General features: G+C 53.0%; 2 protein-coding genes across 4 annotated transcripts in view; one reads left to right on the top strand and one right to left on the bottom strand.

The window, feature by feature from the left end:
- Positions 1–2576, top strand: part of Tnip1 (TNFAIP3 interacting protein 1) — a 53446-nt gene extending 50870 nt beyond the window's left edge. For 2 of the 3 annotated variants that reach the window (XM_059270577.1, XM_059270576.1), the window contains exon 18: positions 2432–2570. In XM_059270577.1, the coding sequence (XP_059126560.1) occupies positions 2432–2466 (35 nt within the window). In that variant the 3' untranslated portion in view covers positions 2467–2570. Of the gene's footprint in view, positions 1–2431 lie in introns of all 3 variants that reach the window. The other variant, XM_059270578.1, reaches the window with a different exon arrangement.
- A 1077-nt stretch (positions 2577–3653) lies between these two features.
- On the bottom strand, positions 3654–12224 carry Gpx3 (glutathione peroxidase 3). The gene is made up of 5 exons (XM_059270579.1): positions 12089–12224; positions 7128–7281; positions 5399–5516; positions 4952–5051; positions 3654–4624 (listed from the first exon to the last, which is right to left on the bottom strand). Exons 1-5 carry the CDS (start codon positions 12173–12175, stop codon positions 4403–4405), a joined length of 681 nt encoding a protein of 226 aa, XP_059126562.1. The 5' UTR covers positions 12176–12224; the 3' UTR covers positions 3654–4402.
- Between the last annotated feature and the right edge of the window lie 1483 nt (positions 12225–13707).

Raw genomic sequence — 13707 nt, 5'->3', positions numbered from 1 at the left:
CTTTGAAATCTGGGTGGAAGCCATGACCCCATAACACTTGGCATTATGCATACTGCCAAACTACCATCATGTGGACAAATGCCAACATCTACTGCCAATTAGCGCTATGCCAGAGCCTGCTTGAGTCACAGCTGCAGTGGTCAAGAGTCTATGAGTATGTTGGACCTGAACATGGCAAAGAAATCTGAAAGTAGTTCTCTAGGTAGCCCCACTTGAAGGCACACTGGTGCTCTCATCTCAAATCAGAGAGTTTACATGTCTAGGCCTTCTGGCCTGGGACTGTGTAATAAACCAAGTTGGACTCAGACTTGTGGTAATCCTCCTGCCCCCGCCTCCCAAGTGCTGGAATTATGGATGGAAGTCACCACCAAGATGGGGTCTTCCTATTATGGAGATACCCTCAATACATCTTTCTGACTATTTCTTGGCAAAGCTTTGCTGCTTTTGTTGTTGTTAGATTTATTATTTTTAATTATGTGTATGTAGGTATGTGCATGTGTGAGTGCTGGCGCCTATGGAAGTCAGTTATCAGATCCCCCTTGAGCTGGGGTTACAGGTGACTGTGAGCCACCTGATGTGGTAGTGTGTACTTTTAACCACAGAGCCATCTCTCCACCCCAAATTGATTCTTTTTAAGGGTCCCCCTTGGTGTACACTTGATGCTGCTTTTCCAGCCAAGCTACAGTACTTTTTAATCTGCTCTGCCTTTGCTCCTGTTCTTAGAGTAAATCTGGCTGAAAGCAGTCAGCAGTAGCCATGACACTGCCAGAAAGAACGCTGTGTGACCTTGACATTTAGTCCACCTGATTGTTACTTAAAACTCCACCTCACACAAGTGTCAGGGCATGGACAAAACAGATGGGTTCTTGCTAGAGTGTAACACAAGTGGCTTGATTTCCAGAAGGATCTTCATGTCTAGCCAAAATGTCATGAGCCTGGCCTCACTGCCCACACACCAGTCAGTATCAAGCTTTCTGAATCCTCACTACAGTTGCCCATTTAGTCTTGGTTATAGACATCTAGGTGGTATCTGCGGCTCTGAACTAACTGCATCACAGACTCCGTGATGACTGATCCCTCTCTTGGTCAGCAATTTCCTTGGTTGGCAGCTTGCTTGGTGGGCAATTTTCTGTGTTACTCAGCTTTCCATCCCTTGGCCCAAACCCTCAAGATAATCAGCTTACTTTTCTGTGTTACTCAGCTTTCCATCCCTTGGCCCAAACCCTCAAGATAATCAGCTTACACAAAGGAAAGATTTCTTTTTTTTTTTTTTTTTTTTTTTTTTTAAACTTAGAATCTCAGAGGTTTCAGCCTATGGTTACTTGGCTCTGTCATTTGGGGCATGGCCTCTCATAGTAGGAGTATATCGCAGAGTAGGCCTGTTCACCAGGAAACAAGAAAGGGCCGGAGTCCCAGCATCCCCTTCAAGGGTGCTTGCCCGGTGACTTTGATTTCCCCCATGGGGCCCTACCTCCTAACTGTCCTATCCTGAGCGCACCGTGGGCTAGCTGGTGACTAAGGTCTTAAATGTGCCTCTTGGAAAACATTTAAGATCCAAGTCATGGCATTTTAATAGGAGTGAAGGAAAGTGGCTGATTTGCCATCTGAAGAAGGTGTGAGATCAAGGAGGTGTGAGAGCTGGGGGCAAGGTGGGGTGAGAGATGTCAGAGGTCCCCAGGTGTGGGGCCTTTGCAGAGTGTGGTAGGAGGGCCGGTCTGAATCCTGAGAGTAGTGTGGAGTCCTGGGATGTTGTAAAACACAGTGACATGGCCAGATTGACACTTTGGAAAACTCCACCTGGCCGCAGAGTGTGCCATTGAAGAGGTTAAAGGACCTGGAGCTACAAGCTAGTCGGGGACTTGGGACCTCGCTCTCTGCATTCCCCCTGAACCTGTGGGACTCTGGGAAGGCCATCGTGAGAAGTGGGTGCATACAGTAGGGAGGCCATGTCCATTGTTGTGCAGAAATGAAGCCAGCTCTGTGAGGAGCTAGTGCAAGCAGAGGCCGCAGACAGAAGACTCGGGTGGGGCTGGAGAACTTGGTGACTAGAAGGAGGGATTGGGCCGGCTGGTCATTTCCCCAGAGGGTCTTGAAGTCCTTTGGGGCTGCTTTAGTGAGTGGCAGAGGGTGGCATGGTAGGGCAGGGCTGGACCTCTTCTGGTACGTACTTGTGGGATTTGGAGATGGACAGACTGAGGACGTGGGGCAAGCTTGTGTGACTTTGTCCCTCCTGTTGCAGGGGTAACAGATGACCTGCCCCTCGGCTGGGTGCAGATCACATGATGAGTGCCTGAGACATCCTGGCACTCAGTAGCATTCAATAACCAGCTGTTGTTTACTCTGGTGAGGAAGCCTGAGTTGGTGTCTGTGTGAGACAGTGAGGCTGACCAGACCACGTGATCTTAAAGCTTCAAAACTTTTGTTTATTTAGAGTCGGCAAAAAGTGGCTGTGAGGGGCCTCAGTGAGACTGCATTGGGTCATTTGGCTCCACCTTCATCTTGCAGAGCCAGCTGACCTCAGATTGCCGAGAAACTAGAGGCCATGTGCATGTTCTGTGTGGCCCGAGCAGAGGCTGGGATGAGCAGGCGGCCCACGTCACAAGCCCCACCTCGAACTGTTTACAAGACTAGGGAGACTCTACCCACGAGGTCTCTACCAGGTTCTTCTGGATGCAACTAGGAAAAACTTAACCCACCCTGCCTCTTGCCAAGACAAGGGGGCCTCCCCTGGCTTTGACCTGCCCTCTTCTGCTGAGGCCACCGGCTGTGTTCATCCTGAGAGTCGGGTGCAACCAAGACCCCTTCCTCTCAGAACCTTGAAGCATGTGTTCCAGGCTCTCCAGAGACCACACCCAGGTCATGTGCGTGCGTGTGTAGTTTTTGCCTCAAGCTCAGCAGCAGGACCTGCCCCATACCCCCTCCTTACCCCTCTGTGAGGAGTTATGGGAGGGGGCTTCTCTCGAGCAGAAGAACAATGGGATGTTAGGATGTCAGCGTGCTCTTCACTGTACCCGTGGCAGCCGCCTCTTGAGAGTCACCGTGATCTGGGACGAAGGCCACACCAGCCGTGTCTGCTGAAGGGCCCCAACCTTGAAGCGGCCCTCAGCCACACAGTTAGATGTTTATGGCACCAGAGGTCTGTATTAAGTAGCTGTCTGTTGCTAGGCAGCTGTTTGCACAAATCTTGGACATAAATCCAACTTGAGGATCAACATTTTGTGACTGGTAATTTTTTCATGCCCTCATAGCCAATGGGAGGCTGTGTTTCTGATTCCAGTCCCTCCTTCAGCATTCCTTTCCTGCATACCCCTGAGAATGTTGCTAGCATCTTAGAGGCACCCAAGGGTGGAGGGAAGATCCTGGGCAGGGAATCAGAGGTCTTGGGGCTGGGGCGAGCCTTAGTTCAGCCCTTCAGAAGTGACACTCTCTGAGCCCTCGATGCCCTGGGACAGGCAGGTAAGACTGAGCTGATGTGAACTTGGTTATAGACTCCAGTAGCTGGGCAAGGGCTGCAGTATGGGCCTAAATAGAAGCCAAAGCTTTCACAGGCCCCGAAGCACACCCCACACACCTCATTTCTTTCTCCTTCCTCACCCTCCCTGTCTCCATCCCCAGTCCCCACCTCCCATACCAGGAAGCCACCACAGGTAAGCTGAGCTGCTGCAGAAAAGCCTTTACTGGGCAGATGGGGGTGTGAGATGCCAGTGGACAAAGTGAGAGAACAGCATGTCCTCCAGAGGAGCAGGGGGAGTATCCCTGCCTGGGAGCCTAAGCCTGAATGCACTAAGGGCTGGCCCCACAAACAGGTTCAGGGGAGGCCCGCCCACAAGGGCTTCGGGCCCCTCCTTCATGGAGACACCACCCCTGACTTGGGGTACATGGCCATCACACTCAACAGTTGCCTTGGCAGTTCTCAGGAACACTGTGGGATGGGGTTGGGGACTTGGGAGGGCCCTTCAGGAAGGATGAAGGAGGCTGGCAGTGTAGTGAACCCAGATGTGTATGAGGACTTCAGTGTGGGCATGTGGGGGATGCTGGCCCCAAGGGTGATGTCCAGGTTTGAGCAGGACTATTGGACCCAGCACTGGTGTTTCCGCCGGGCTCATTTGGAACAGAAAGCTGGAAAAAATAGAAGTGTATAGTTCCCCAGTACCAAGGTGTGAGCACGGGTGGTCATCCCTGGGTATCAAGCAGGCAGGCACACGGCTGTGTAGCTATGCACACACTGGCACAAAGGGCACACGTGTGCACAGCGGCACAGACACAACAGTTGTGCCAGGCTTGTCTTACGTAATAAGAAAGGGGCCCGGGGTGTGTGTAGAATGATTGGGAATGTGGGTTCTTCCTGAAGAGCCCCTCTCCAGCCCTTGCATGATGGACGGGATGGGGTGGGGAGCGGCAGTTACTTCCATCTGTTCCCCAGGGCTGCCTGCCGCCTCATGTAGGATAGGATGTCCATCTTGACGTTGCTGACTGTGGTCCGGTGGTACCAGCGCATAACAGGTATGCCATCCGGCCCCACCAGGAACTTCTCAAAGTTCCAGCGGATGTCATGGATCTTCATGGGTTCCCAAAAGAGGCGGTCAGGTGAGCCCAGGAGCTCCGCGGTAGGAGGACAGGAATTCTAGTGTAGGAGTGAGAGGGGTGTCAGCCTGTCTCAAAGCCCCCTCCTCATCTCCTCTCAGCCTTCCTGGGAGAAATCTGAAGGAAGGGCCCCAGTTTGGGAGCTAGAACACTTGACTGCCCATCTCTGCAGTGACTGGAAGGTTGTAGGCCCCTCGGATGCCCCTGTGGGTCCTGCCTTATCTGTACATAGGCTGAGGGACCAGAGGGTCTGCCAAGCCCTCTCATGGGAGTCCTAGACCAATGCCAGGACATTTCTAGGGGCTGAGGTGTGTGGGATGGGCCCGAGCAGCTGGGGGGGGAGGTCCTCCAGAGGACCCACTCTCACCTTCAGGAAGGTGTAGAACTTCTGCTCCTTCTCCCCATTCACATCTCCTTTCTCAAAGAGCTGGAAGTTAGGGACGAAGCCCCCACCTGGCCGGACATACCTGCAAGGAATGTACTTGGTGGGTCCAAAGGAGCCCCACGTGACTCAGAAGTGAGGCCAAGGAACTGAGGAGAAGGAGAGCTGGGAATCTTACCCAGTGGCAGCTCATTACTGGACACAGGCCCAGTGTGTGTTTGCCATCTCAGTCTCCTGTGCGCCACCTCACACGCCTCAGGACTCCCAACCAGTTACCCATGGCCTTCTGTTTCCTATCCCCTCACCCTCATTCCGTTAAACCCCATCCTGGGATGGGCATGAGGGAGTAACTGGCATGGAGAGTCAACAACCTCTGCAGCCTCCCACGCCTCTGCCCCATAGAGGCCGCCATCTCCAACCACAAGAACTCACTTGAGACTGGGTAGGATCTCCGAGTTCTCGCCCGGCTCCTGTTTGCCAAATTGGTTGCAGGGGAAGCCCAGAATGACGAGGCCGAATGGCCCAAGTTCTTCTTGTAGTGCATTCAGTTCTTGTCAGGGAGAGAGCAAAGAGCAGGTAAAGAACCTGCCTCATCACCCTGCTCCCCACCCACCCTCCCTCCAGATCACTGGAACCTCTGAGGCCCAAAGGAGGGAAGATTTCCCCAGAGTGACCCAATGAGTCAGTGGCAAGGCTGGGACTCAGGTCCTGTCCTGATTCCAGTTCTGGGGACAGTGAGGTTTGGGAGAAGAGTCGGGAATGTGCTTCCTCATGTCAGTAGTCACAGGGCCAGCTAAGGGCTCTTCCATCTGCCCTGGGCAGATTATGAGGACTTCTTAGGGTGGTGGTGAGGGCAGGATTCACACACACACTCACCCACCCCCCCAATCTGGGAATTCAGGAACCCAGGAGAGGCCCTGGCCAGCTCTCCAGTTTCCTCAGCACCCCTGGACTTGGGTGCAGTGTTAGCACCCAGCCTCTGTCTTCAAAGATGTACTGCGCTGTTCAAGGAATGGACAAAGGCATGGGCACAGAGCTTCAGATTCTGCAAACCCAGGAACTGCCCCACGGGTGCCAGACAGGGTCTGCTTGGCTTCAAAACACTGCCCGAGAGCCGTCAAGCTTTGACCTGATTGTTCCCTTGGGAACACTGAGAAGAAAGGATAGAGGACATTGACTTAAGGAGACTGAGCTCCAGGCAGGTGCTGGGGTCACCCATCACCAGCCTTGTGGCCCTAGTTTACACATGCTGGGCCTTGGTGCCCTGTCCTGTAGACTGAGTTAAGAGGAGGGCTGAGCTGGACTTTGAAAAGTTTGCTCAAGAATGAACTGTTTAACTGGTGTGGTGGCACACGCCTTTAATCTTGTCACTTTGGAGACAGAGGCAGGTGGATCTCTGAGTTCAAGGCCATCCTGATCTATAGATTGAGTTCCAAAAGAGCCAGGGCTATCTAGAGAAATCCTGTCTCCAAAAGACAAACAAAAAAGAATGAACTATTGGGTGCCACTAGCACCCCATACCTCTTCCTTATCAACTCCCTCCAGGGCTCCAAGCTAGTGGGACCCACTCTCCAGAGTGGGGCCAAGAGAAGGGCACAGATGGAGGGCTTGAAGGGAGAGGAGGCATTCTCACAGTGAGCTGCAGCCATGGTTTCTTATTCCAGTCAAGGAAAGCAAGCATGCAGCCAAGATAGCTGAGGTGCAGTGGTGTGTGTGTGTGTGTGTGTGTGTGTGTGTGTGTGTGTGTGTGTGTGTGTGTGAAGGGTAGTTGAGAACTTCCCCAGAATACGTCCATCAGACCTCAGGCTTATATAATTATCTCCAGAAAATATGAAATACAGTGGAGCTGGGATATGGACTTTGGTCTCAGCCACCATCACCCCTTTCTCCTTACACCCTATGGGATTAAAGTATACCCAAGTGGGCAGGAGAGATGGCTCCGTGGTTAAGAGCACTGGCTGCTCTTCCAGAGGTCCTGAGTTCAATTCCCATCAACCACATGGTGGCTCACAACCATCTATAATGGGATATGATGCCCTCTTCTGGCATAATGGTTAAAGTTAATTCTGGCATAAAATAAATCTTTAAAAAATAAAGTGTATCCAAGTGACCAAATCAGCCCTGAATTAAGCAGCAAGTTAAGGCATAAGGGAGCTCTTACCAAGGTATTGGTCTGTCAGACCTCAGTAACTGGCTACGTTGACAAAGAGGACATATTTTCCGGCATATTGCTTAAAAGGAATGTATTCCTCCCCATCGATGGTGAGGGCCCCATATTCATAGATGGTACCACTCATGCCTCCATGGCAGTCCATCTGGAAGAGAAAAAGATGGACACCAGGGACATTTAAGAAACAGGGAGAGCCGGGCGGTGGTGGCACGCCTTTAATCCCAGCACTCGGGAGGCAGAGCCAGGCGGATCTCTGTGAGTTCGAGGCCAGCCTGGGCTACCAAGTGAGTTCCAGGAAAAGGCGCAAAGCTACACAGATAAACCCTGTCTCGAAAAACCAAAAAAAAAAAAAAAAAAAAAAAAAAGAAAGAAAGAAACAGGAAGAGAGAATTACCCAGGATAACAGAACCTGGAACTGGGCTAAAACTGAGTCTCCTAATTCCTCATCCCCTGTAACACTCAGTATTTGCATTAAGCACTTACTGAGTGCTGTGGAATCCTGAGGTTAGCAGTAATCACTTCTGTATTTTATAGGCAGTTGGGTTAGGATGAGGGGCAGAGTTGGGTGGCTGCTGCAATAGTCCAGACAAATATGAAGAAAGAGGCCTGTGCCTGTGCTAGGTAACTGGGGAGGAGACGCTGGACAGAAAGGATGTGTCAAGATGTCGAGAATGAGTCAGAGCCTCCCAGTCTGGAGGACAGGAAAGATGAAGTATGAGGAAGCAGGGATAGGAGACCAGGATCCAGGAGTATGGAAAGGTTTGTCGCGAGGCCGAAGTGTGAGACAGAATAGTCTGCAGAGATGAACAGTATGACGGTAGCCGTACACCTTCCTGTCTGTCCAGCTGCCACTCCACAGTCTGCCCCAGGAAAATGAGGGGAGCCCAGGGCACCCAGGTTCCACTACAGCCCTGCACCAGCTCAGTGCCGTCCCAGACTTCACCTCACCCTGAGAGAGGGAAAGGGGCCCAGTGCCGGCCAGCAGAATGTTGCCCTATCCCCACCCTCACCCCACCTCACCCCCAACAACAACCCCCCAGGGCTGCTACTGAAGTGGGAGAGGTCATTGGTTCAGTAGGTGAGAGGGCCACATGGGAAAGGAAGATCACTCCCTCTTGCCTTTGGTTCTGGAAAACTTGCTGCCAAAGCAAGGTCCTCAGCCGGACTGGGTGAAGGAGCCCAGGCAGCAGGGCAGGGGCCCCTAGTGGGATGCAGCCGAGTGCCTCTGTCATGGAGTCGCTGCAGGCCTGGCAGTGAATCTGGCTGCCTTTGCTGGGTCACCCCTGACAGCTAACAGCTCTCCAGGCTGTGGTGCAAAGCCCCTGCTCTCCATGGGTCTAATAGTCCAGGTACTATTACTGGGTGTTGGACTGAGTGCTGAGCTGGCTAGCCCTGCTCCAGGCTCCTGAAGCCCCAGCTAGAATCACTTCCACCCTGAGGGGCAAACAGTACCAGGCTTGGGGGTGAACATCCGTAATGCCAGCACCTGAGGCAGAAGCAGGAGATGGAGAGTTCAGGGCCAGCCTGGACTACATAGGGACATCCTGCCTCAACAAGAACAACACAAACAGCAGGGTACAGCCCCTGCTGCCTCCCTGCAAGTTGCCCCACCTCCCCCACACCACCCGGATGCTGAACCTCAGGTGTGGTGAAGAGAGAGTCCCAGGAGTTGACTGGGTAATGGGAGCTTTGAAACAATGGGAGGGATAGTTTCGAGGGGAGGGAACCTGGGGAGCCCCCTGAATTCTTCACTGGCTGTATGGCACTGAGCAAGCCGCTTTCATTCTTCGGGCTTCAGTCTAAGAGTTTAACCCCTCTGCCTCTCAACGCGTGTTTCGGTTGTTTGGTTTGACTGTGCCGGGATGCACGTAGAAGCCGAAGGGAGAGCTGCGAGACTGTCTCCATTAAAGTATTTCGTTACATTTATCCACTTATTTGTGAATGTACGCCGCAGCACCCATGTGGAGATCAAGGGACAACTTGCCGAAGTCAGTGCATACCCACCATGTGAGTCCCGGGATTCAAACTCGGCTCGTCAAGTCTGGCTACAAGCATCCTGGCCCACTGAGCTATGTTGCTGGCCCTCTCCAGCTTGTGCTCAGTGTTTGGCTAGGCTGGCCAGTGAGCCCCTGGATTTACCTGTCTCTGCCCCTAACAAGTCCCCCATTGTTAGCACATATGGCCAGGGCTGACTTTACATGGATGCTGGGGATTTGAACTCGGATCCTCTTGCTTTCATGACAGTGATTTTACTCACTGAGTCAGCTCCCCAACACTTGAAATTATTTTGAGAAACTGTTAGCAGGTCAGCACAGGCTTGGGCTAGCAGGACATGGAGCTTGCTGTACCTGCAGCAAGGACCAAGAGCCTGTGAGGCCCCTCTGTCAGAGTAAGGGGCCGCCTTAGGTGTTCGCTAGCTGCCTGAAGAAATGAATAGCAGCTGGGTGGCAGTGGCGGCGCATGCCTTCAATCCCAGCACTTGGGAGGCAGAGCCAGGTGGATCTCTGTGAGTTCAAGGCCAGCCTGGTCTACAGAGCGAGATCCAGGACAGCCAGGGCTACACAGAGAAACCCTGTCTCGAAAAAGAAAGAAAGAAAGAGAGAGAGAGAGAGAGAGAGAGAGAGAGAGAGAGAGAGAGAGAGAGAGAGAGAGAGAAAGAAAGAAAGAAAGAAAGAAAGAAAGAAAGAAAGAAAGAAAGAAAAGAAAGAAAGAAAGAAAAATGAATAGCTACAACTGTCATGCTTTCTATAGGGAGGAGAATGGGGCTCATTCTGGGAGCCCAGGCTGGGAGGGTAGTCTGTGGTGAGTGGTGAGTGAGCCATGGATGGCACTCACCAGCTCAGTCCCCACAAAAGCCCCCTTCCTCTGGGTCCAGAGTCCCAAAGCCCTGTTCCTCTACCAGAGGGACCAGAAAAGAGTACTGAGTGGACACCAGGAGTGGGCTGAGAGCTGGAGGCTGGGGTGACACTGGACCAGGCACCTGGCTGCCCAGGACTGCTGGTCCATGCCCTCCCCTCTGCCATCTTCCCACGCCCATTGATGTGATGTTGTGAACGTGACAGGTCTGAGAGGTAGGAGACCAGCAACTGGGCCCAGCTGTGCCTCTGGCAGTGCGTGACCACCCCTCCCCTCTCAGGATTCCAGCCTGTCTGCTGAAAGAGTGGGATTCAGGGCCACTCAAGGCCCTTCAGCCTTGACGTCACCCCGTGGTCCCATGATGCTCTCTGCCTTGTGCAGTCACCTAGAAACCAGCGGTTACTAGGATCCCACGTCAGCAGCTGTTAGTCCAGAGCTCTGCAAAGCCGTTTGCAGCTGTAAGCTGGACCAGACAGAGCGCTTCCCCTCTTGTTGCCCCTCCTTTTGAGTCAAGAGGACATCGTCCTGTGGCTGCGCCACCTTGGGTCTGTGCTTGTCCCCTCCCTGTTCCCTTGTCCTGAAGTTGGGCCAAGGCAAGCCATTGAGTTCCAGAAGCCAGAGCGGTAGCATGTGAACTCTAAGGACCTGGGAGACCAGATGGGCATGCCTGGGCTGTCATGAACCACAAGCCTCGGCTGGTTGTGAGATAAGATCACACCTCACCCTAAGACTTTTCTAGACCATCTTCTCTCTGTTCTCTCTGAACTCACCCATCCCTCCCTGATTCCATGGATAGCTGTGATGAGTATCAGGGCCTGTGCGCTTACCTGCAGCCTCCTTAGGACAGGATTCAACCCACCCCCCACCCCAAGCTATTCCCACTGAAGGCACAGGGCTGGTGCCCCAGTCCACCCCCACCCCTACTCCACACCCTAATCTTGAACTCCGTCCTGTCTCTGTCATAGAAAATGCCTACTGAGCTGGTGATCAGGAATGGGGCTGGAGAGAAAAATAAAGGCTTTTCAGGGACCCGGTCAGTTTAGACGAAGGAGCTGAGGGCAGAAAGGGCCTTAAAAACAGGAACCACTCTTGGGGCTCTCTAAGAGGTAGACAGAATCTGGAAACAGCGTTGTAGACTTACAAGATCTTAGAATGAAGACCTAGAGGGTTTTAGAAACCCAGAAACTCAAAGCTAGAGCCTACCCAGGGAGAGGGAGGGGGGAGGGGGGGGAGGGAGGGAGGGAGAGAGAGAGAGAGAGAGAGAGAGAGAGAGAGAGAGAGAGAGAGAGAGAGAGAGAGAGGAGTTGGAGACACCTCTCTCTTTCCTTGGGTCTGACTCTGCTGCTTTCTCCTCACCCTAGGGAGAGGAGAGGTCTGCAGAGCCCACCCAGGCCTGACCAAGGAGATAAGCATTCCGGGTCATCTGCCTTCAGCCTCCCCATCCCGACTCCGGCTCAGGGTGCCACACCTGGAGCAGCATGGACGGAGCTCCAGAAGACTCTGCCTGGCCTGGGTTGGCTTCTCTAGCTACCGTGTTTACTCCGTGGCTGGCCAGTGGGCTGTGAATAGATAGGGCAGCTAGAGGGTTCCATAGCCTTCCAACCATTCTCTCTCCTCTCCAGCTATGCCCTGCTGATGGAGAAACTGAGGCCCAGAAAGAGATGTGCCTCCAAGCTTTCAGCCCGCGCCCCCCGCGCCCCCGCACCCCCGCCCCCAGCAATTTTTCAGGATGGCCACCAGCTGCACTCTCCTGCTACCTGGTGGGGGAGGGTGGGAGTGGAACCCACACCCTCTCCAAAACCCGCTGAATGGGACAGTCGGTCCCAGGTAACTGAACGTGGTAGGGCAACCCCGAGATGACCGTGGAGAACATAGGAACTCAGGAAAGACTGTCCTCCCGGGTTCGTTCTGCCCGCTGAAGCACGCGGGTCTGGGTTTGATGGAAGGGCGCAGAGACCGGGGGTCGCAGGGTGGGGTCCCCGCGGCAGGGCGAGGTTCGGGGCACCCGCTGCCTCTGGGGAAGCCGTGGCTCTGCCAGCGGCGCGGTGGGCACCTGGGCGCAGTGAACTTGTCTGGCGCCCTGGAGGTTCACTCACCTTGGACTTCTCTTGTCCCCGGCCCGGCGGAACGAACCCAGCCAGGAGCAGGGACAGAAGGCAGGAAGCCCGAAGGAACCGGGCCATGGCGGGCTGGAGCGCGTCTCGGGATGGCCACCGTCCGTCTGAGGTGCCCGAGGCGCTCAGCCACCTTTCAAGCCCTCCTCGGTAGCCAATCCGCAGCTAAGCCGGGGTCTTCCTAGCCAATGGCAAGGTGGCTGGGATTTCAAGGACGAGACGTTCCCGCCCCCATTTTCCTCCCTCTCCCCAGGCCCGGGGCGACAGTAACACCAAGCTTAGGAGGGAGAGAAGGGAGTCAGCTGCCAGGGTGGTACTAGAGATGGGCGCGGCCCGGGCTCCAGACAGCACCCCAGCACGCAGCTCTTTCCCCAACCTCTAAAACCCAGGGACCCTGCCCTGGGTACGGACCCATTTAGTGCAGAAGCAGCAATGTGTAATCCCGGAATCCAAAGGACTGAAGCAGGAGGATTGCGCAGTAATTCAAGACCAACAGTAGCTACAGAGTGGGACCCTATGTCAACTGGAGGATGTAGCTCAGTGGTTTATTGCTTGACCAGAATGCATGAGGTCATAAGTCCAATCAATCCCTAGCAAACGAGAGGAATGTGTGGATGCGTTGGGTTTTGAATTCAGTCTTCTCTTTGGTTAAGTTATGGATAACGACTCAGGTGGGTGGGGACCAGAAAATATATCTCCCTCCCCCCTTTTAATTAGCACATAAAAACTATGTGTTCATCCCTGTGGTCCTAAACTCATTATTTTCCCTCTTTGAGCCTCTGTTTCCCCACTGTAATGATGGAATTGGTTAATGATCTCTCAGGTCCCACTGGCTCTGACTGAACGATGAGGTGGACCTAGCCCCTGAATCTCTGAGGGTATACAACAGATGTATAATATTTGTTGAATCAATGATTAAATTCGTTTGTGCTTTCGTATAAGGTCAGGCCAGGCAGCTCTGGATAGGGGCTTTCAGGCCTAATCAGGCGGCAATAGGGAATCGGTGCTTCCTGCCTTGCTACTGGGGAGCGGTTGGGATAGATCCCTGCGACAGGGAATAGATTCCTAGGACTGCACATCGGAACCACTATGATGTAGTCTCTAAGGCATCTGCTGAGCCTCTGTCTTCAGACACCTTGCAGAAGGGATTCTAAGGCACCTGACCTCAGTCTTGGTCAATGAGTCCTGGGATTGGGTGCCTTCTAGAAATTTCCTGACCCAGAAATACCTGGAGATACTATGCTTTTATGATGATTCAGGAAGTTAATGTGACCTGTGGAATTTGGAAGCTGTTTGCTGCATTCATAAAGCTTTCCTCAAACCTCATGGTGGGGCTGGAGAGATGGCTCAGTAGATAAAAGCCCTTGCTGTGCAAGCCCTAATGGCTTGAGTTTAATCTATGGAACCGAGGGTGGAAGGAAGGAGCCAATTTCTGAAGTTGCCCACTGACCTCCAGCACAATAATAGATGATAGATAGATGATAGATAAATAGATAAGATAGATTGATTGATAGATAGATAGATAGATAGATGATAGATAGATAGATAGGCAGATAGATAGATAGATAGATGATGGATAGATAGGTAGATAGATAGATAGA

This window comes from Peromyscus eremicus, chromosome 8a (genome assembly GCF_949786415.1).
Source record: "Peromyscus eremicus chromosome 8a, PerEre_H2_v1, whole genome shotgun sequence".
Taxonomy (NCBI): Eukaryota; Metazoa; Chordata; class Mammalia; order Rodentia; family Cricetidae; genus Peromyscus; species Peromyscus eremicus.
This window is presented reverse-complemented; position numbering and strand designations above follow the sequence as displayed.